This window comes from Desmodus rotundus, chromosome 3 (genome assembly GCF_022682495.2).
Source record: "Desmodus rotundus isolate HL8 chromosome 3, HLdesRot8A.1, whole genome shotgun sequence".
NCBI lineage: Eukaryota > Metazoa > Chordata > Mammalia > Chiroptera > Phyllostomidae > Desmodus > Desmodus rotundus.
The window spans coordinates 143,549,346-143,571,851 of record NC_071389.1 but is presented as its reverse complement, the minus strand read 5'-3'; the positions used below and the strand labels follow the sequence as shown (position 1 = coordinate 143,571,851).

General features: G+C 47.9%; 1 protein-coding gene across 1 annotated transcript in view; it reads right to left on the bottom strand.

Annotated features, from left to right (window-relative positions):
• PPM1H (protein phosphatase, Mg2+/Mn2+ dependent 1H) overlaps nt 1-22,506 on the bottom strand; it is a 234,503-nt gene that overhangs the window by 109,540 nt on the left and 102,457 nt on the right. Inside the window, exons 3-4 of the mRNA XM_024576478.4 lie at nt 13,038-13,382; nt 4,148-4,260 (exon numbers count right to left, since the gene is read on the bottom strand). Coding sequence (XP_024432246.1) covers nt 4,148-4,260; nt 13,038-13,382 — 458 coding nt within the window. The remainder of the gene's footprint in view (nt 1-4,147; nt 4,261-13,037; nt 13,383-22,506) is intronic.

The following is a 22,506-nucleotide window of genomic DNA, read 5'->3' as shown; positions in this document are numbered from 1 at the left end:
ACCAACACTGCCTACTTCGCACCGCGTTGCTGAGAGAATTAAATATGATTCTGTTGCAGTACTTAACGTGTGCCTAACACTTATTAGCTGTCTTATTCCTGCTGTTACTAAAAATCTGGCAAGAGCAAAATCACGAATTTAACAAATATTAAACGGTTTCTTTCATGTGAATAAGTTCACCTAGTCTCAGCTGCCAAGCCTTTACACGTTGCCTCCTCAGTGCCACAGCTCTAGAAATAAAATGAAATAATCTAAAATGGAGTCAAAGCGTCTTCTTAAACTGAAGAATCAGCCAGAGCCCTAAGGAGCCGGTGACTCAAACACAATGGGTGAGCGTTTGCATATTGCTTTGCATGACATTTGCATGCTACCAGTTCGTTTTTACTTGAAGTGAAAATCCACCCACCATCTGGTTCTTTCCTAGTCCCTTATGATCCCCTAGGTGTTGAGTTGGCTGCCTTTGCCTGGGAAAAAATAAAGCAATTGGCGTGCATTAAGTAGTTATCGCCTGTGCCTCCAAGGGCTGGTTACCCAGCTGAGGAGAGAAGGGCGAGTCTGCACCAGGCTGTGAGCATCCTACAGGGAGGGTGGTCGCTGACTCAAACCCCAGTGAGCCCCAAAGAGCATCAGCCTTCACCCGAACACAACCCCCAGCACAAACGCACCTAATAGGAACATCACATGATTCACGGCGAAGTGGCTTAGAAAATCGTTCCTGGCCACCAGTGGCTTCCATGTCAAACCAGTGCAAAGCTCCTCTTTCCCTGAGTGTAATTATGCGGTAGTGAACCTACCACAAAGATTTGCTTTTGTTTTCAAAACTGTCAAGATGTTAAACATAAGGCTGCCAATATCTGGCAATAAAGAACAAAAATTAGCACTTAATTAATTAGGGCCCTGTTGCTGGAATCCTCCGTCAGTGCTAATAATTTGTTTAAACTGAGCCCCTGCTTCACGATAACATAAGTGGTAATGGGCCTGCATTTGCATAGGTCCAGTCAAAGTTCACTGAATTGCTGTTCCTTGGGAATAACTGAATATTTTTGTAAACTCCAATACCTATAACAATTATTAATATGCAAACTAGGCAATGACCCTATGTAAGATGATATGAAGTATCTATTATTCATACAAGAACTGGAAATAGCAGCTTAATGAGTAAGTGCCCTCTGAGTTATCCTTTGGACGGGGCATACAAACACCAGCTCATATTTCTCCTAGGTCTCTATGTGACATATGACCCAACCCATCAGCCATAAAAACCCAAATTCACATCTGGACACTGGGGCCAGGATACCATAAATGTAATTATGTTTATTAGGTTTTAGAGATGCTATTTTGTCATAGGATAAGTTTTTTTCATTCGGTGCTTTACAGCTTTCGTAGGGATAAAAGGCTTGTCGATTATCGGAAAGCACATGTAAAACCTTATGCTTTCACGGACACTCAGAAACACAGAAACCTCGGTTATACTAAAATTTCAAAAAGTGACTCCAGGGTAGTTAAATAACCAAAAGAACACCCTTGATAGCACCACTTTACTTTCCAAAAGTGTCACTCTTCACAGGATAATCGTTAGAATGCCAGAAATTTTAGAAATTACTTAGTTCAATGTCTACCACCGTTTTTACAGATGAGGGCATTGCGATCGGTCTGGAAACTGGCCCTTAACAAAACCAGGCAAGAATCTGGACGATGACTGCCTGGCGCCGGCAGGTGCTGCACTGGGGACTGGAGCTTCCGGGAAGCAGGGTCGGAAGGCCTGGCTGGGTGGGTGGTCTTGCGAAGGAGCTTGGAGTTTGGAAGAAAACCACATTCCAAAATGAGAAAAAGGCACTGGGGAGAAATTGCGCCTATAAAAAGAATAGCCAGACGTAAAGATATTCTGGGACAGAAGTTGTGTTGCCTTCTGAGTCTAAGGTCACCTGGGGTGAGACATGGGCCCGTCCCCAGGAAACAAGGCCGTCAGGCACCATCCTAGAGCCTGGGAGGCCTAGGAAAGCAAACTCACTTCAGAGGCCATGGAACTGGACATGAGGACAAAGGGTGCATATGAGCGCAGCAGCTCAATCACTGATTCAGTCTTACTCAGACCGGAAGGGAATCGTCTGTTTTTCTGCTCATCTGTCTCCCCAAAAGCTCGAGATCCAGAGCAGAACAAGAGGCCTGGAAGCTGGCTCCTGAGTATGTGTCTGAAAAGGCCCCTGAAGACTGAGAGCTCCTCTTTTTCAGAAGCTCAGACCCTGGGGTGGCAAAGAAAAAAAGCAGCAGCCGCCACCCGGAGATGCAGCCTTGACCTGTGTCTGTGCCCCGTAGCTGGCCTCTACGACCTGCATGCCCTGGGCGACTTGTCACGGGGCTCCCAGCCGTGCTCCTTCAGTGGGAAGCCCCGGTAAGAGATGGGGGCGCGGGAAGAGGGAGAAGTCAGAGTATTTCTTCCCATTCTCTCCTGCAGCTCCTGCCCAGGCTCCGGGCTACACTGTACCATTTTTTTGTAGCTTTTGCTCCTGGGCCCTGCAGGCCTAACGGTGGTAAACACCTTCTTGGGCTCCCCACCCCTGGCTGGTTCATTTCTTCATTCAGTTGACCCTGACCCTAAGCTGGAGTCTGTCTTTTGCCAGGACCCTGAAGAGACTCTATGGAAAGGAAGCCATGGGATAAACATGGTATCTCACACAAAATTTTACATAGAACCTGAGATACCTTACAGAGTAGAAAAGAAATCCACACATACTTTAAAGATACACAGACCTCCCAAGACATCAATCTTCAAACCCCAAATACCGCTGCTTTGGCTGTTCACTCTCCTTTGGCCAGAAGATCTTTAAGTGGCAAGATGGGGAAAGGATGCTCTGCTGGGGGAAAGGATGCTCTGCTGGGGCAACGGAACCTCCCTCAGACTCTCCCTGCTTTGTAAGTGGAAGTAAAGTCAGGAGCACCACAGATATCGGGTGGCCCGTAAGATTACACTGGATAGCCTAGCGTGTAGTGGGCTACACCATGCAGGTGTGCCCAAGTGCACTCTCTGATGTTCGCACAACAACAAAATTACCCGACAACACATTTTCCAGAATGTATCCCTGCCATGAAGCAACACGTGACGGTAAAACAAGGGTGAATTCCTCAATTGCCCGAGGGAGTTGGTCTTCCAGGTTACGGAGGCAACGGCCACAACCTGATGGAGACAGGGCAGGGGAGGGGGTGGGGACAGACTTCAAAAGGGGCCAGAGCACACAGGGTTGCTCAGAGGAGGCATGTGACCTGGAGGACAGAGACAGAGGAATGGGAGCATCTTAAGGTTGCAGCCTGTGCAGGAAGTGGCTCCTCTTCTGAGGACACTGTGGTTACAGTCCACTACTTTGCTTTCAGAATAAAGAGTCAGTCTTTAGCAAAAGCCCTGCTATAATGCCAACGTCTTTTGTTACTGAATGGACAGAGAAGCGTGTAATACACATTGGAACACTTTTCACAAAGTCTGTAATTTAAAAACTCACCTAAAGTGAGGACACAGCAGTTATTTGAATAAAACTAAAACACAAGGTTGATCTTATTCCTCATAACGCTGGATAGATATGGGTTAACCATAATCTCCTGCTCGTGCAGTTGAATCCGGAAGAGAGCACAAGGCAGCCTCTAAGGGCAAGTGCATAAAAGGAAACTCCTGGGCTTCTGGGAGGGGACAGTGCAAAGTCCCTGCTGCAGCGGAACCAGCTGGGGAGTCCTTCCGTGTCCCCTCCAAACACCCACGTCATTCAAAGCCCTTTCCTCCCTCCTCCTCTCTCTCACATATGATGCCTCTGCTAAGCTTTTATTAAATTTCGGGTTCTGCAGTCAAAAACCATGTGCATACTACGGGTTTAGATTAATCACTGGTGTGCGCACGCACATACGTGTACATATATGTGTACTATGTATATATGTGTGCGCATATATGAACTGCTACCATGGACAAGACGACGGCCTTTGCCTTTTAATACCAGCCCGATGATGATGACTCTTAAATGCATTCTTATGCAGATGGAGAAGTCTTATCTTTATCGACACCTAATTCCAAGTGGAACTATTTTATTTCTAATCATTTACAGAAAGATAAAAATTATCAAAAGGCAACAGATACCAGTAAGAACCAGGAGGCTAATTTGCTTACCTGCTGTCCCCAGCATTCGCCACATACAGCTTCCCCAAGAGGCAGATCACAATGAGGGCTGTGCAGCCTCCAGATATATTGTAGGAACTCCGCTCTCGTTCTATTTGTAGGTCCTGCAGAAGAGAACAAAGTTAGTGCTGAGCTGTACAGGAACACGTATCACAGACTTTCTTAGCATCTCTCCCCAAGGGTCTGAATGTGCTTCAAAGAAGAGACAAGGAATCTCAGTACTTGTTTTTCTACCACCTAATGAGCATTTCTGGAGAGGGCCCTGGCGTAAAACTGCCGCCTGCCAGACCGTCTGCAGACCAGAGACAGGAACAAGGGATGGCAAACGGGTATCATCAGGCAGAAACGAGAAGAATAAAACCAACCGTATTCAGTAAGTATCATAGCTCATGGAGAATTCAGTCTTCTACGGGCTGCCGGAGCTGCCACGTGGAGGGCACCATAGAGAGGCAGATAATGATAAGTACTTGGACCTGATCAGTGTTTTTAACTGCAAAGTCTCCTGCCAAGAGCTTCTTTTACAGCTGGGAAAGAGAAGTGACTGGCAAGACAGTGTCCTCTATTTGATGCAGGCAGGAGCCGACCTCCTGCCTTACTGATCACGGACAGAAGCCCCTGACCTCTGATCTCACTTCCTCTTCCCACCAGCTCACGACAGTGATGCACACGCTCAGGAGCCGTCACCTTTCACGGAGCACACCCTCCGTGCCAGGTAGTGCGCTAAGTACTTTACACGTGGAATCTCATCTCGTCCTCACGACCTGGTTACTAACCTCACTGTTCAGGTGCAGAGAAGTGGGGCAGCCTGCCCATATTTACTTGGCTGGAGTTTGGATTCCAATTCGATTCTCTTCCTCCAAAGCCTATGTTATTACCTGCCACCTCATGAGGCCTCCCCAACAAAACTAAAAACACACACTTCTACTGACAGATAGGCATCATTCTCAAGACAGATATCTTTGCAAAATTCTGGGTCAGTGGCAGAAGCAAGGGTTCGGTCACCTCAGAAAATGGGAGTTGAGTTAGAAAAATAAAGTAAATGCTAGCTAAGATAATTCCAAACATCCCCGTAGTAATCTCCTGGTGGGGCAGAGGGAGGGGGAACGTGGGCTGGGTGATAGGCAGAGAGAAGGGACAGTGCCCCGGCCGATCCTCAGGGTACCATCAGCAGACAGAGGGCCAGGGCACTTCTGGGATTCTCAGAAACTCACAGACTCAGAGCTCAGTGGCTTTGGCCAGCTCTTCATGGAAAGGGAGAGAGAATTTAGTAATCCAGCATTTATCAGCAATTGCTAAATCACCAATTTAGCAATCACCTCGCTGAAAGGACCATGGCGAGGATTAAATTAGATGGTGTGCATGAGGCGCTTGCAGGCCACCTAGATCCTGCCTGCAGCCTGGAACCTCCATGACTGAGGGCAGAGACCTGTCTTACTCACTCCCCTGCTGGACGTCAGCACCTACAGCAGGCCAGGTAAGAGGTCGTTTCGTAAGTGCCTAGTAAGTGGACAAATAAAGTCACACATTTAAGAATGCCTGGGTTTCAGAATAATCTCCCCACCACCTTACCTCTACCATAACACGAGAAACGTGTTCCGCAATTCACAAATGAAAAACTTAAAATGCAAGTAAGTGCTCGCTGACACGGTAACAAGCAGGAACCCATGCTTCAGTTAAAATGAAGTCATGTGACAAGAACACACGAACGGTTCTGAGAACCTACCCTGGGAGGGCTGGACGTGACGAGGAGGGCATGGGTGGCAGCCAGGATGGGTTGACACGAAGAAATGAATGACAGGACAAAGAAAGCATCAGGCTGGTAGGAGTTTTGTCTGCTTAACTTCCAAGCTATGCATGAGACAGAACCAATAATTCTACCCACAAAGAAGTGTGTAGGTGGATTTATTCATTTTTTTGCATTTAATAAATAATATAAAGTCGATATTATGATAGATACATACTTCATCGAATTAACATATAAATTGGTATGTAAAGTCCACATCCAATATTACCGTCTTTAATATATTGGAAGGAACTGCTCTAGCTACAGAAACTATCCTTTCACATCCAGAATCGATATTTGGTTAAATACCTAAAGTCTGAATGAAAAACAATTTTTAGTAAAAATCCCTGAGCACCCAACTGCTTGCACACTGTACGTGGAGTGGAGTGGGAATGATTCTCCACGGACCGGAGCCACGGGTGCGATTGAGGCGGGGGCCAGTGCTAGGATACACAGCGTCCAGGGCAAAGGCAGCTCCCGGGACGCGGCAAACAAGTTTACTCTGCATCGCACGTGCGCTATTGTGGTTTCCATCACAAGAAAATCTGATTCTAAAATTACATCACCCTTTCCTGAAAATCAAGGCAGTGTTCAACACTAAGACTTTCTGCTACGGCAGAGTTCACATCGGCCTTTAATTTTTTAGGGAACACTCTAGTTAGCTTGCCCGGTGAGCCCTTGCGGTGACATGAACAGTGATCCGCAGATAATGTTTTCCTCTTCCAGTGGCTCCACCACGCTCCCTCTGCAGCTGCCCCAGCACGGGGAACGCTGGACCTAGCCACGTTTTATCCAAGAAACTCTGCTGGTGGGTTCCCGCTTTCAACCACCACCCCCATTTGTGTGGTGCCACACATGTGTGAAGCACACATGTGCACACACTGTCACTACATGGGTGCTCTCTGGAATCACAGTGACAAGGATTTGAAAGCTGTGTTTCTACAAACTTTGTCACACTGTAGGATTCACTGACATTAAAACACACTCTTCTACTTCTCCTAAAATTGGGTGTAACTAGAACATATTCTAAAAATAATTGCTTCCCTCTTCCCTCCCTAGAAGCCAAAATAGCACACTTATTTTTTCCCTGCACCACCTATTCCTCTTTAAAGGATGTTTCACAAAATGCTCGAACTGAACGGACCCTTAAAGGACCGCCTGGGCGGCTCTTTTCCCACCGAAGCTGACGTGATAAATGAAGTCAGTAAAGACATGTTTACCATCAAATCAACCACCTGTTTCCTTCAAACTCTCCACTTTCCCTATTAGCTTAAGCTTCTCACATTCTAGGTAAAATATACAAAAATACGTAGAATTATAATCTATTTTAAAAGCCCTCAGGCTTGGGTACTTTTTGGGGGGCGGGAAACAAAAGCAATGCAATCATGGGAAAAACTGCCCACTGCTTTTTGCTAAACAAGGACCAATCTGGAATATTTCCTCATTTTAGCTAAAACTATTTGACTAAACTATTTTAGCTAAAATAGTTTAAGGAAATCAGCAAACCCCAAGACATAAGTCTAGTAAAACTCGTAAAAAACAAGCACGTGTCATCGTTCCTTTTCAAGTACGGTCCAACCTTTTGGCATCTCTGTGCCACACTGGAAGAAGTGGTGTCTTGGGCAACACATTAAATATACTGTAACATGTAATCACAAAAAAATCCTATAATGTTTTAAGTAAATTTATGATTTTGTGTTGGGCCACATTCACAGCCATCCTGGGCTGCATGCAGCCCACAGGCCGCAGGGTGGACACCCCTGGAAAAGGATCAACTTAAGTGACTCGAGATCCAATTAACAAGATAACTGATTTATCTGTTCAGTCAGGAGTCCTGCAGGCCTCTCCAAGCTACTTTCTAGTCAGAAGGACTGATTTATCCTGCGTTATGTCTGCCTAAATATTACATTTAACTAGGCTTATCTAAGGCTGAGGCTTAGCTAAATCAAAGAATTAACCCAATTTTTAAGACTTGGGGTTTTATTTTGCTCTTTTTGTTGCAATTAAGAGTAGGAGCAATAAAGGGAAAAAAAGAGATGTGTATCAAATGAGAATAATGCAGCAGAAAAGCACTGCAAGACAGAAAGAAAATACATTGCTCTGGATAGTTGTAATCTGGCTCGAAAGTCCCAGAGATGACACAATCCCAGGATCATTCTTTGTTTCCGACCAATTTCAGGTTGCCAAAGGAAAAGCAGCATCAGACAGCACAAGGGAGCAAATGCTGGGTAATTTCAATAGGACTTGGCAGCTCCCTCTAGCTTGGTTAAAACATAGATCTGAACATGCTTCTAATACTGTCAGTCACAAATAATAAGATTCTGCATGGTTTTAGTATCTGGGTCTGATTTCAGTTTATTTTGAGAACAAGCCAATCTGTTAGCCAGGCAATGAGGGAGGAAAAAAGAAGTACTGCCTAATATTGCCACCTGCTGGCTCTTAGTGGAATCACATGCTCATTCCTGGGAGGAACTTCCTGATACGCCCTAAACAAAGACAAAAAAAAAAACAAAAAACAAAAAAACTGGCTTAAGTACAGGCAGACGCGCAAGTCCACAACTTACCGTGAATATGCTAATTTTTAAAACACTATGATTTCTAAGCTATAAATAAGCTTGGCACTCATCCTCCTCTTTTTCACCATATGGTTTTAACCAACAAAGCCAAGCTGAGTGGTATTTCCAAGCATTTAGCCAGTAATAGGAAGAGACAGGGTAGTTATACAAGTTAAAATATTGCCACTTTTCTCCCTCATAACCACCAAATTTCTAGAACATTCTTCACTGTAGTGAGGAACCACCTGTCTCCTTCAAACTCTCAACTTTCCCTATTAGCTTAAAGAACCTGCACTAAAAAGGAAATAAGAATTTTAAGCCTCTCCCGCCTGTGTATCCAGACCTTGAATCCCATAGGTGGCAGGTTGAAAGGCCGGCTGCTGCTAACTGGTCCTTGAAGGGCAAATGTTTCCTTCAACTATACCAACAACCGAAGCGACTGAAACTCTGACTATTCAACCGTTTTTTTAGGGTGGGAAAGTAGGGAGGACACTGAAATCAGGCCTTAGAGGTCATTTATTTTATTCACATCTATCATCTTGGACCAAACAACCACCTAAACACAACTGGTGACCAGTGCTAGCTGCTGAAGCCGGCGTTGTTACAACACATTGCTGGGAAGCGGCACTGAAGCATGTCTGTCACAAAGTCCTCAAACTCCGGTCGTTTAGGAAGCCATGGTTCATGTTCCAGAGCGCTCACAGGAAGCACTGGCTCTGCCGCTTTCTCACTGGGAAGGGAGAACCAGGACGAGATGCAACAGGGCGCTGCCGGGCGAACCGCCTCTGCCGGCACGCACAGTGAGTACTGGAGGCTGTGGTCAGACGCCGCCTTCACCACACGCCACGCTGCGCCAGGCAACCCGAGCACAGGAGAGGAAAGGAGAAGCCGTGTGCTCAAAGAAGCCTCTAGTACTTGATGAAACTGTTACCTCCCCTCGTTCAAAGCACCCCACCCTTGTCAGTCTATGTTTTTGACTAGTACCTAACTTTTTCCTGGAAATAAGTACTATTTATTCTGTCTTGATGTTTCTGAATCTTTTTAACTGACGGTCCCTTCCAGATAGATACTAACATTCTACCATCCTGCTTAATGCTACTTCGGACCTCAAAGTCAATGAGATATCGTATATATCTACAGTCATATAACGTGTGACTACAAATGCCCCTAAACATAAAATCTAATCTTTTACTTGTAGACCCCCATGGCGTCTAGGAAAGTGCTGGTTATAAAATATTAGCTCAATCTATACTAGTGATTGAGAAGGGAGAGGGCGAGACAAATACAGAAAAGTCATCAGTGAGGCCAATGTAAGGCTTAGGCTGGGCCTGGGAAATTTTTAGGGCTTAAAAGTGACAGAAAAAGCAACAAAGCCACAGAACTGAAATGACTAGATCTTATTTGATACTGAGCTTCCCTATTCCAGAGGATCAGAATGGCACAAAAACTGCGAGACCTAAGGGACACCTAGAACCAGAAAAGCTCAGAAGTGGCTGGCTATCATGAGGAAAAAAATCAGGCATGGCCGGGAAATTCCAAACTGGCCCGTCTCGGAAAGGCCTGAGGAGGAACCAGCAAGAGCAGGCCAAGGAGACAAGGAAATCAGCTGTGTGCTGGGCATTTCCAAAAACCAAAGTTTACTTTGAGACAATGACTCTCAAAGACCAAACACTGAAAGGGACAGGAGAGAGAAAGTATTTCATGAATTGCCAATGGCCTTCCAGGCCATTAAATCAAGAGTATACTGTTTCATTTCTGTGTTACGGCTTCTGAAGTTCACCCTAAACAATTTAATGGCTGAGTCATGGGCTGTTTCTATGACACTGGAGTAGGTTTTTTCTGAAGTCCCTGAGTGGGGAAAACAAAAAACAAAAAAAGCGTATCTCTGGAATTAGTCTGAACATAAGACAGCACCCAAACAAGGACACTCTGGGAGTGAAAGGGGACAGGATTAATGATTACTCTGGGCCAACAGGCATCAAGCGGCTTAGCCAACAGCAGGGCAGGAGGTAGGGCCACCCCACCAAACACCGTGAAAACCAAAGACGATTGAGTGTCTCCCTTAATAAGGCCACGCCTGGTGCAAAGTCCGGGCGGGCCCCTGGTATGCTGGGGGCTACCGAGACAATCTGGGGAAAACTGAAGTGTGAAGGGGAAGCTGAGGGGTGGGATGGATTAGTGAATAAGAGAAAGTCGTAATATGGCACACCAGGTGCTGCGGAGGTGGGACTAGACTGCCTGCCCAGCTCCCCTTACCTCATTCCTACCTTTGAAATCTATCTGCTGACCATGCTGAATGCCGGCTTGTTGCCTGTTCTCTCTCCGATGTTCACACGGGCGGTTTTCCTCTGCCCAGCACTCTCAGCCTCCCAGGTTCTGCCTGCTTTACTGCCCCCCCCCCCACCCCCACGGAGCATCGCTTCTCCAGGGAACCCATGCTTGACTTCTTTATCAGACTCCTACATCACCCCGCGTTTCTCCTCTCAGGGTCCTTCCCATTTACGTCGCACTTGTTTAATGCCCGGCTTCGCCCAGTTTGTTCAATGCCCCTTTCCCAATTAGGCCTGGTGTACAGTTAGTTCTCCACAAATACAGGGGTGGGCAAAAGTAGGCTTACAGTTGTTCATATGGAAACTAATACAATAATCAATAAATAATAATACACAAGTAAACTGTGTTTCATGTACTCACAACTGTAGACCTACTTTCCCCACTCCTGTATTTATAGACTGAATAAATTACACAGGAGAGTGAACCAATATTGTTGCTGGCAATTCGGCTTCCAAGAAAAATTTCAGGTAATGAATCGGCTAGTTAAAAGCTGAAAGAACAGAAACAACAAGAATGAGGCTCTTCACTAAGTATTTTTCTAAATGGGCCTCTCATGCTAGTAACCCCAGGGCCATTAGTGAGCAGAAAAGGCCGGAGGCCAAGGCCTTGCGGTGGCCTGACTCAGTGTGACAGCGGCCTCTGGTGGATAAAACTGGGAATACAGCCGTTCCCAGTGGAGTGAAAGATGTCAGGGCACTGCAGTCACAGAAAAACGACAAACCATTTTCTTTTGCTTTTCCCTTTTCTCCTATTAGGGCTTTAAGAAAACCGCCAAATTTTTACCTGAATTAAATATCAGCATTCTGAACACCGGTGTAGAAACACTTATTTACATCAGAGCTCCCATGGCAGCAGGAGGATGAGAGCTGACGTGATGCCGAGCCTTCATTACGAGTCACGTTTACTACCTGGATTCCTGTTTTCCTAAATTATCTTTGCCAGCCTCCTGGTGTTTTTCTTGGGATTGAAGCCTACCAGACACCCCCGAGGAAGAGGCGCCTTTTAACAACCTGCCACTCGAAGGGCCAACCCCGCCTGCATGACAGGAGAGGGACACTGGGACCAGAGAAGGGACGAGTGAAAGCGAGGGAAGGGTGTGAGTTTGAGGAGCAAATACACGCACTATCCTTGCCTCAGGGGCACCGACGACGCTGCGCGGTATTATTTACCTCCCTCCTCTCATCGGCACACGGCTGGATGTCCGGAGAGCCCGGAATGGGCACCGTGTGTACACTCAACTCGGCGGGGGGCGGGAGGGGGCTGTTTCTAGCTGTTCTTGTTTCCCTTAAAAGCTTGTCATCACTTTTCACTCTCTAGGTTTTAAGGACATTACTGCCCACTCATCTTGAGCAAGTCCCTATACAATCTTTATATGTCTTTACTTTTCACCTGCCTGGCAGGGAGGGTGCTTGCTACTGCTCCGGAGAGAAAAATCTTTGGAACCCAAATCATTGCTTCAGTAGACAGTGAGCTCAGAGAGGGATGGGGGTGCAGCACCGAGCAGGGGCCCACCGTCACTGTCTGCTCTCACCAGGCACAGGGACAGCAAGGGACACGGAGCAGCTGCACTCTCCCCCTGTGTGTATTCTCGGCAGTGAGGCTGACAGGGAAGGAGGTGAATGCGTTGATCGGACACGTTCAAATTTAAATGTACAAACAAACCCATGTTCCCAAGCAAAACAAATGATTCTTGGACATTGGCCCGTACGTTTTCAAAGCAGTGAGAACCACATTGCCAATCGTGGTAACATAGCTGCTCCCAGATCAGATTTGTAAAAAGGGGGTAATCTTGAGCATTTTACTAAAAGCTCTGATTCCCCAAACACCTGGAGTCCAGACACATGTATATACCAGATGGCAGCTACGCTCATTTCAATTAAGTGGGATTGTACCAGCTGGGATCAAGATGAGTTTGCCGCAAGAGAAGCAGTAATGCATGCGTTTATTTAATCAGCCTAGTGCTACATGCACCATCCCTCGCCTTCATCATCTTTTTAATTTTGGCCAGCACTCGAGGCCAGGAACTCCATCTCGCTGCCAACTTCTACTGAGAACGGGAACCCTACTGTAACAGGGAGACAGCGTGTGGAACCACCCGACAAGTGGGCAGGTCAGAGACATCCCTCATCAGGCAGGGAGCCTTTAAGAAGCAACGGTTTGGTGTGAGAGACCTTCCTGTCCCTGTCGCCCTGGGCTCTTCGGCCATACCTACCATTTCCTTGAACGCGCTCTCAAGAGCTCCGATGACCAGACACTCGTGTGCGATCTTCTTCTCTGTGAAGAAGCGCGTGGGTGGGGTGCTGGGGGAGCCCGGGGCCCCCACCCCGCCACGAAGCGAGGCGGCCCGGGTCAGAGTGCGGCCGCTGGCGGGCGTGTTCTCGGGCTCGTCGCCCAGGCAGGTGGGCGGGAGGACGGCCGAGTTCTTCAGGATGTCCACGATGGCCTGCAGCTGCTCCGTGACGTGGTGCTGCAGCAGGCGGGACGCCACCACCGCAGCCCCGGACCCCGCGTGGCCATCAAACAGCGACCAGTAGTGGCAGGAAACACCTTCTGATTCCTGGGGGGAGAGAGGGACAGGGAAGTGAGAGCCACAGTGGCCACTGCCCCAGGTGACACTGACGTGGCCAGGCCTCCAGGGGCACGGCACGTCCACCTGGCTGTCTGGCTTTGTTCTGCACTCAGCGGAGTTGAAACATGGCAAAGCCACTCAGCAAAGGGGCCCAGTATCTGTCCCCGCTGCTACCACTACTCAAGGTATGAAGCAGTCCCTGCCTCTCCACCTGGGGGGAGGCACCCAAATTACCTGGTGGCCAGGTACTTGCTAGGGGCAAGAGCTACGTAAATTTGCTGTGTAGGTGTTTGAGGTGGAACTCCATACAACCGGATGTGTGTTTAGAAGTCTGGCTTTAACATCTAATCCTCATCTGGAGTCTTTGCAGAAAGGTTTGCGGGGGCTTCCAGGGGAAATGGGTAGACTTATTTCCCCCTTTAGGGCCCCTACGTTCTAAGATAACTACCTTATCTTCTTGCATCTACATCCTGAATTTTTAGAACATGTTCTTTCCTTAGACACCCAGTATGGTCCAGGCTTCCCAACACACAGCCAATTCATCTCTCCTCCCAGTCTGCTACCTCCCACGGTCTCCCAGCTGTTGCTCAGCACCTGCCTCCTCCTCCGGCCCTAAAGCTGCTCACACAAGCACATGCGGCCCCCCTTCCCTCTCCTTCCCTCGCCTTCCCTCTCCTTCCCTAGCCTTCCCTGGGTTCAGTGCCTACTGCTTCACTTCTAGACAATTTTAGGATGACGGTTTTAAAAACCGTGTTTGAATCACACAAGCCTAAGATCTTAGCTATGGGAAAAAAGAGCTAAATTATGACATATCTACAGGAATAAGATGTTAAATACTGAGATTAAATAGTTAAGGTTCATGGAACATCTACTTCTGACCACTAGGCTTATCTATCCTGCAACAATGAATACTGGATTCTTGTTTTAGCTGAAGCCATCTCGTATTTAAAAAATTGAAATACTTATGACAAACAGTATTGTGTATCTTTAAGGTGTACGATATGTTGACTTGGTACATTTATATATTGTGTATGATTGCCACTACAGCAATAGTTAGCACCTCTATCATGTCATATAATTATTTTTTTTTTGTAGTTAGAATAATTAAGGTCTAATCTCTTAGCAAGTACGATTATAATACAGTATTTACTACATTCTGCATCATATCTCATTGCAAGTTTGCTCCTTAAACAGCATCTCTCTTACCCTCCTCCCTGGTAACAACCCCTGTTTTCGGTCCCTCTTAGACTGATGCTGGAAGATACTGTACAGGTGCGGGACACACGCCGTTACTCTAACTGCACCCTTCGAAACTTTTTCACTCAATTCTTTCTTTAATTTAATTTTTAAATTTTTACTTACTGATTTTAGATATACAGGAGAAGAGGGAAAAGACAGACAGACATCAATTTGTTACTCTGCTTATTTAAGCAATCATTGGTTACCTCTTGTACATGCCCTGACCGGGGACCACACCCACAGCCTTGGTGTGTCGGGTCAACACTCTAACCAACTGAACTACCGGCCAGGGCTTTTTCACTCGAATCTGTGCTAAGTGCTAAGAGTTAACGTAGTGAGGATTTTTTTGTTTGTTGCTTTTTAGTCAACAAATACTTACTGAGCACTCTCTACAGGACAGATGTAAAAAAGTAGGCAGTGGGAATAAAGGACTAGACCTAAGATATCAGACGTGGTCTCGTATCAACACCCCAGTGGGGGAAAGAGACAGTGATCAAATGATCACAAATAAACATGAGATCATAATTCTGGTGTGGGCTACAAGAGGAAGTTCCTGGTGCTGTGAGGCCGGCCTCTCCGGGGCTGCTGGGGAGGAAACACGGGAAGGAAAGGAGGGGAGAGAATGCCGGGCAGCAGCAAGAGCAGGTGGGAAGTCTCTGTGGGACAAGACGCAGGATGAGTATGTGGAGCCTGAACCACGCCCATGGGGCTGAACAGGGGACCCAGGAAAGGAGGGGTGGGGTCACCCTTGAGAGGGAGGCAGCAGCTACACCCCCTCAGCCCTGCTGGGGCACGTGAAGAATTCCCGCTGTGGCCTATGGGTAACCCAAAGCCGTTGACTGAGGTGGGAATGATAAAGCTGACTCCCTTCTTTAAACAAGCGCTCACTCACACTATGCCGCGAGGGCTGGGAGAGAAGCAACAGGGCAAGTGAGGATGGAGTCCTAACCACTCAACCTAAATCAGGCCTTAAGGAGAAACGCCTATGAACAACTAAACGTGCCCTGAAGCAGAGGAATAACCCCTCTCACGCAGGGGAAAATTAGGGGGAAAGGTCAAGGATTTGAGGATGAGAAAAAACGGCTCTAACAGCATCTCCAATACCAACCCACTGAGTGGGAGGCAATGCAGGCATCAGACCTGGGTGGGTCACTCTGGAGCTGGACGTCCCTGTCACTTACCATCTCTGTGCCGTGCTTTCCTGTAAAATGCAAGCTGTGGACATCTTCTGGGGGAGGGGTACTTGGGAGGGCTAGGTGGTAACGCATGCCTGGCGACCAGCTAAGTAACACAGCACGCACCCACGTGTGGCTGCTATCACTGCCACGGCAGTATGATCTCGGGGAAGTCGCTTTCTGGGCTGTTCAGTTCTTCAGCAAAACGAGGGGCTATCCTGGAAGACTCGATGCTTCTGCTAACTCTGAAAGTTCTGCATTTAAGAGTACAGATCGGTGTGGGCTGGGGGTGTGGGTGAAGAAGTCGGGTCTCGAAGACTGAACAAGTAGAATTTGGATGGTTGAGAGGTGATGTGTGGCCCAGGAGAGGAAAGTACCAGGCGGCTTAAATGGCGTGGCGGACTCTACCTGGCACCTAGTCCCCCTCCTGCCTCACTGAAGATTCTGTTTGGGGCAGCGATGTGTTCACTGGAAACACCTCCCCCGCTCCCTTGCACCTGTGTGGTGACAGGAACCAGTACTGCCCAGTGAGCTGCCAGTGGGCATCTCCTGGGTGCAACTTCCAGAAAAGCTATTGTTTTCTTGATAAAAAGGGCAACTTAACTGGCCCAGTGTTGTGCCTTTCATCATTCCCCTTTCTTCCTGCCTGAGTCTCAGAAGCAACACCTGCAGGTGAAGTGACCCTCTTGGAAAAAGGCTGAAAGCTGGAACCAAGTGTGGTGAGGCAGGAAGTCAGAAGGAGCCTGGCCCTTGGTGTCTGGCCGGGGCACCACACAGGCCCTGGACAGCCTGCCTCTGGGCCTCCTGTCGTGCGGGCTTCGTGACCTTTCAATGAGCTGCTACTGTTAGACTCTGTGAGAAGAGGTGGCGACGTGGGGAAGAGAGGACATGCATGTTCCTATGTTCCTGTGGTATCCGGGGATGTGTGGCGTGCACAGCAGGAAGGAAGCCTGCAAGTAAGGCAGGAGCACAGAAAAGAATGGGAGGTAGGCACACGTAGGTAGAATAAAACTGGACCCCCAGGAAAAGGTTCTTAATTTAAGGAATCCTTGGACAGAATTCGGAGAGTCCGTGAACCTATCCCTATTTTCACGAACTTCTGACACTTAGCATTTCCTCCTACTGCGACAGTGAGGCAACAAAGCACAACGGTACCAGCAACACCTGTGACTTGGCCACCAACAGAAATGAGGTACCGTCATTCCGCACAACCTGGTTTGTCATCTGTGCTCATCGCTACCTGCAACGATAGCAGCAGTTATTAAACCCCTGGCTCTCGTCATTGCTGCACAAATAAAGTACACGTCGTCATGTGACATCGTCACAACTAGGGAAAAGTGGCAAAACGAGGGCATTCTTGCTCATTGCATCTACTTCTCCAAAGAGTCCAGGACGCCTGAGTAACACCTGCACACACAGCCAGTCCTTCTGTGCCCGATTTAAAGGAAACCCCAGCAACATCTGAGGAAGCTGGGCAGGGGCGAGTGAGGGACGGAAGAGGTGCAGCTGTCTCAGGGTCCAGGCACAGGGCCTGTTACACCAAACGTCGTCAGGTTTCTAGAGCCGTGATTTAAAAACAAGGATCAAACCCCATGGAAAAAAATGAGCTACACTGCAGTGGAATGCTACTGCATTTTAAAAAAAGTATCTCTGGCCCTGGTTGGTGTGGCTCAGTGGCTGAGTGGCATCCTGTGAAGCAAAGGGTCACTGGTTCGATTCCCAGTCAGGGCACATGCCTGGACTGCGGGCCAGGCCCCAGTAGGGGGCGCACAAGAGGCCACTACATATTGATGTTTCCCTCTCTTTCTCCCTTCCTTCTCCTCTTTCTCACAATAAATAAATAAAAATGTTTAAAAAACAAAGCTACTCTGAAATTCTTCTGGCAAGCATTTCCGCCATCTCCTTCAACAAGGCAGGGCGTTGTGCAGTGGCTCCCACAACCGCCACCAGGTGACAGCCTAGCTGGGGAATTTTCCAACAGCAAGAGGAAACCAGGGTGGGGCACTTCTGAGAACCCCTCTGCACAGCAGTGTTATAAATTCACGTATAGCTAATGTTTAAAACGCAATTAATAATTTCCACGGCTAAAACATAATTTTTTCACAAAGAAGTTTGTTCCTGACCGAATAATCTAGCACTGGTTGATGTGGGGGCCAAGCCCAGACCCATTAAGTATCTCTGGAGGTGGGGTCCCCCACTAGGGGACTGTAACAAGCAGCCAAAGTTGAGAAGCCCCGGTCTCATGGAAAGGGGCTGCTAAGCAGTCAGGAGCCCCACGCTCTGGCCCCCAATCTGCCACTGGTTCACTGTGTGACACTGGATAAGTCACTCGCATCTCTCTGAACGGACCAGACCAGTGGTGTCCAACCTGTGCTCCTGGTTCTGATGTGGGACGTTAGCAAAAAGGACGTGAAGTGATGAATTCCTCTGACAATTATTTCAACCAGAGCAGCACAATCTATTCAGTTATGGACACCAGCGTTTTGCAAAAGATTTTGGACAAAAAGATACAACTGTATAAAAAAAAAAAATTGAAAGCCCGTGAACTAGGTAAAACCAAGCGCATGAAGAGATTTCAAAATCTGCAGTGTCCTCCTACAGCAGGGAACTAAAGTGAGTGACACACTATTCGGGGCACTATTTGTGACACTAAGACGGGCTCTCACCGCAGGCTGCGAGTCCAGGCCGGCTACTGAAGTGTGAGGGAGCACAGCGTCACAGAAGCACCCAGTGACGGGTCCACAGCGCCCCTTCCATCATTTGCCAAGCCTCACGCAGCAGGCGATATTCTAAATGCTTCCCACATACCACTCTAAGAGGAATGGTTATTATCCTCACTTTACAGAGGAGAAAACGAGGGCCAGAGAGTGTAACTGCTCGAGGTCACCACCTAAGTGGCGCAGCTGGGACCAGAGCCCCGGCTCTAAGCCACCAACCCCTGTGTTAAGCTAAATACCCTGCCCCACACTCCATCAACCCCTGGACGGAAAGCTTGCCCTAATGTACACTTGGCACTCAAATTCCCTTCGCCATTCTGCAACCGGAATTGCAACCTGGGTAATTTTTTTTCTCAAACACAAAATCTGATGTTTCTTTTACCAGCCTGACAACCTGCTCAGGGGCTCACTCCAGCCTATGAGCCCCAGTTTGCCACCTCTGATCAGTCTCATACTCTCACTCCAAATCCCACCCGCAGCAAACTCCAGCAGTGGCAGCTCGTCACAAACCACGGCTGCCCCCACGCCCTTGCTCGACTCCCACCTGTCTTAGTATTCATCTTAAGGTTCACCTCCTCCTGGAACCCCCACTGCACCCTGAGCCCACCCTCCCGCAGAATTCATCATATTGTACCTGACTGTTCACCCGCTTGGGTGATGATGGAGTGAAGGGAAGAATATTCTGGAGAAAGGGGAACAACTCGTAGGCCATGCAGGTGAAAAGAGGACTATATGAGGGGGGCGTGCGGACAGTGGCCGGGTTAAGGCCAACTTTGAGGGTTAGGTCAGTTCGGGGTGAGATTCTAGAGCCTGGCAAGGGGCTGTCCTGGGGCAGCGGGAGCGGTGAGATGCCTCTGACCAGCGGCAGTCTGCAGGTGTCCTGCAAGAAGGAGGCAGGGGAATTTAAGGGCTCACAGAGCACCGGCCTGAGGTCAAGAGGGCCCGGGCAGGGCCGTATCAATGGTCCAGCAGAGGAGACTAATGACTTCACAAGACATTTCAAAGAACAGTAGCGCCTGCCGTGGGCTATGTGGTGTTTGAAATGGGACCAAGACATTAACAGAGATAGTCGTGGTTGATAAAAATCTACGCGTAAAAGGGGCATGATTAAACAGGACACACCGTGCGTTTATTTTAAAAAGAATGCAAAGACCCCGTCTCTCCCTCACCATCTTCTTTTCTCAAAGTGCTGCCACAACTGCCGTCAGCTAAGCATGCGTGGTGCGATGCACACAGTCAGATCCGAGAGGCTCGAGGAATGAACACCTCCCCGATGTCACACAGACCGAGGGCCTACATCAACGCCAGAGTCCAAGTTAGAGCAAAGGCAGCTGGGGGATGCAACGGAATCTTTGAGACAGGACAGAAAATCACAAGTCGTGTGAACACAGTGCTTTTAAAGCATCTCTAGTCTGTGATTTCATTGCAAATACATCTGTATTCCATCCCTGGATAGAATCTTCAATGACTCCCTACTGCCCTTAACATACCTTTGCTCTCCCGGATGCTCACGTGGGTCGTGGACCCTGCAGGATCTCGCTGTCACTTCTTCTCCAGGACCTTCTCTTGCTCCTTGTCAACAGTCCTGAACTTCTCTCGTTCCCTCACTTCTCACTCCCAGCCCCCTCTGGGTCTATGAGTGCTGTGTTTTTCTTCTGTCTGCAACACTCATCCCTCGCCCTTTGCTTGAAGGACTATTTATCCTTCAGGTTCCAGGGGAAGCACGACCTCCCCTCAAGGCTGCCTGGACCACCTCCGTGCCCCGTACGCCCTTGACAGTGCCCATCCCACTGGAGCGGAATTCGGACGTTGCCTGTATCAGTCCAATTCGGACTCAATGTATCTCACCGACCTTGATACTCCCAGCGAGTGCCTGGCACAGAATGAATTTTCAGTAAATATTTATTAAAAATAGAAAAAAGGAAGAGAAAGAATGGATTTTCTTATGTTTTTATTGTTAAAGAGCACTAGAGCAGCTTGGGAAATAAGAATTATATGTCAGACACGTTATATTAGCAGAAGCAACAGAACATAATAAACCTACCCTACTTCAGGACTGGAGCTGACTTATCTACCTTTATTATGACCTCTCAGCCCTCTGAGGCCAGGAGTGCTGGGCAAACAAGCAGCCAAATCTAGGGGCCTGGAATTTCGGAGGTTCTCCAAGGAAACCAAAGGGACAGGACATTGCCTTTTCTGGTTGTGCGTGGTTTGCTGGCTGTTACGGCCCCACACGGCCAGTTTAACACACACACAGACGCACACCCCACTTCATTCTCTTCTATGCTAAGGCCGGTAACTTTTTTAAAAGGATAATTAAACACACACACACACACACACACACACATACCACGTTCCTCTTCCTGAACTATTGAAAACCATAGTTTTTTTTTTTTTTAGCTCTTGTACCCTGCTAGGATGTACAATCTGTTACTGCTTTATCCTTTGAACCAGTGACCAAGGGGCTAAGGCATGCACAAGGGAAGCTGGAGCGCTAGCTGTGTTCCCACCACCAGCTCAAGCAAAAGAACCAAAGGAGGGACGTGAAGGACACAGCTCCAGCAGCAGCCCCTGGCCGCCCCACACACACACCCACTACCCCGTCTGTCCTACGGTTAGTCACTTTAGAAAGGAGGACACCCTGTCAGTTTGGTATGAGCTCAGGGAAGATTTTGAGTTCATATGGTAAACAAATAGGGTTTTAGATTTTGTATCATCTAACAGTCCGAGGGTAACTTCGTCACTCATGCCAACACACCGTGGTTATTTTAAAAGCTGGGTAATGCACAAATGTACTTTGAAATGAATTAACACAGACGAATCCTATCTGTCACATGTCCAAGCAGAGAAAGAGAACAGGCTTCACAGCAAGACAAACCTGGGTTCTGGAATCTGCTACTATGTGATCTTAGGCAGGTTTCTTACCTTCCCGCTACTGTTTCCTTATTTAAAGAACAAGATAACACTAGGATACAGACTGTAGGGGCTGTGGCAGGAAGAAAGAGCATCATGGTTCCCAAGCTCTGGAAGCTAACCGTGTAGAATATGAACAGGCAACCACAAGTGTGTCGGAAAGGAGAAGTGCATGTGCCCCAGGAGCGGAAGATACGTATTAACTGTGCAGGGTTTGGGGGTGACTATCCAGGGATAATGTGAGGGAGTAGTTGTGGTGACAGAGCTGCTGTATCCTCATTGTGGCGGTGACTATATGAATCTATGCACACGTTAAAACTCTTACAACTACATACAAATGTTACACTGTATAATAATTTTTAAACGATAGATAAATTGTATAGCACTATGCTCAGCACGTGAGAGACACAAAAAGCTGGAGGCGAGCATAACCCCTTATACGCACTACTGAGTGGCTCGGGGTGGGGACAGTGAGCGGGCAAGGACACCAAGACGCACACGCTGGCGCCTTATTTTCAGCTCTGCCAAATGGGAGGCTCATCTTCCCCTGCTGTGTAGCTATGATCACTCCTCTTCTCCTAAAGTTACTTTCCATGGGAAATCTAGGTTCAAAGGCCTCTACCGAGGACCTACTGTGTTTAATCCTCACACCACCACCATAAAATGTGCATTAATACCCCCCTTACCAGTGGTTTAACTAGGGCACAGACAGCCCAGTACCTCTCTGGTCTGTGGTGATTCCAGACACCAGAGATTAGAACCCACTTCTTTGGATTCCAGGTCAAGGGATCTTTTCAAATTCCCCATACACCCAACTTGGTGGAATTAATCTCCCTGGCTTCTGTTACTCGGTAGCCTTTCGCACCCCAGCGCTATTTCACTTTGTTGCTTACCAGTAACCAACCACACACACACACACACACACACACACACACACACCACCCCCACCCCACCCCCCGGGTTGTGAACGGATTGGTGACACTTCCCAGCAGAGGCCTCAGATTAGTCTCTGGTAGAAGTGTCTCTAGGCCACCAGCCCACCATGCAAAGTTCTACACCTGAAAAATC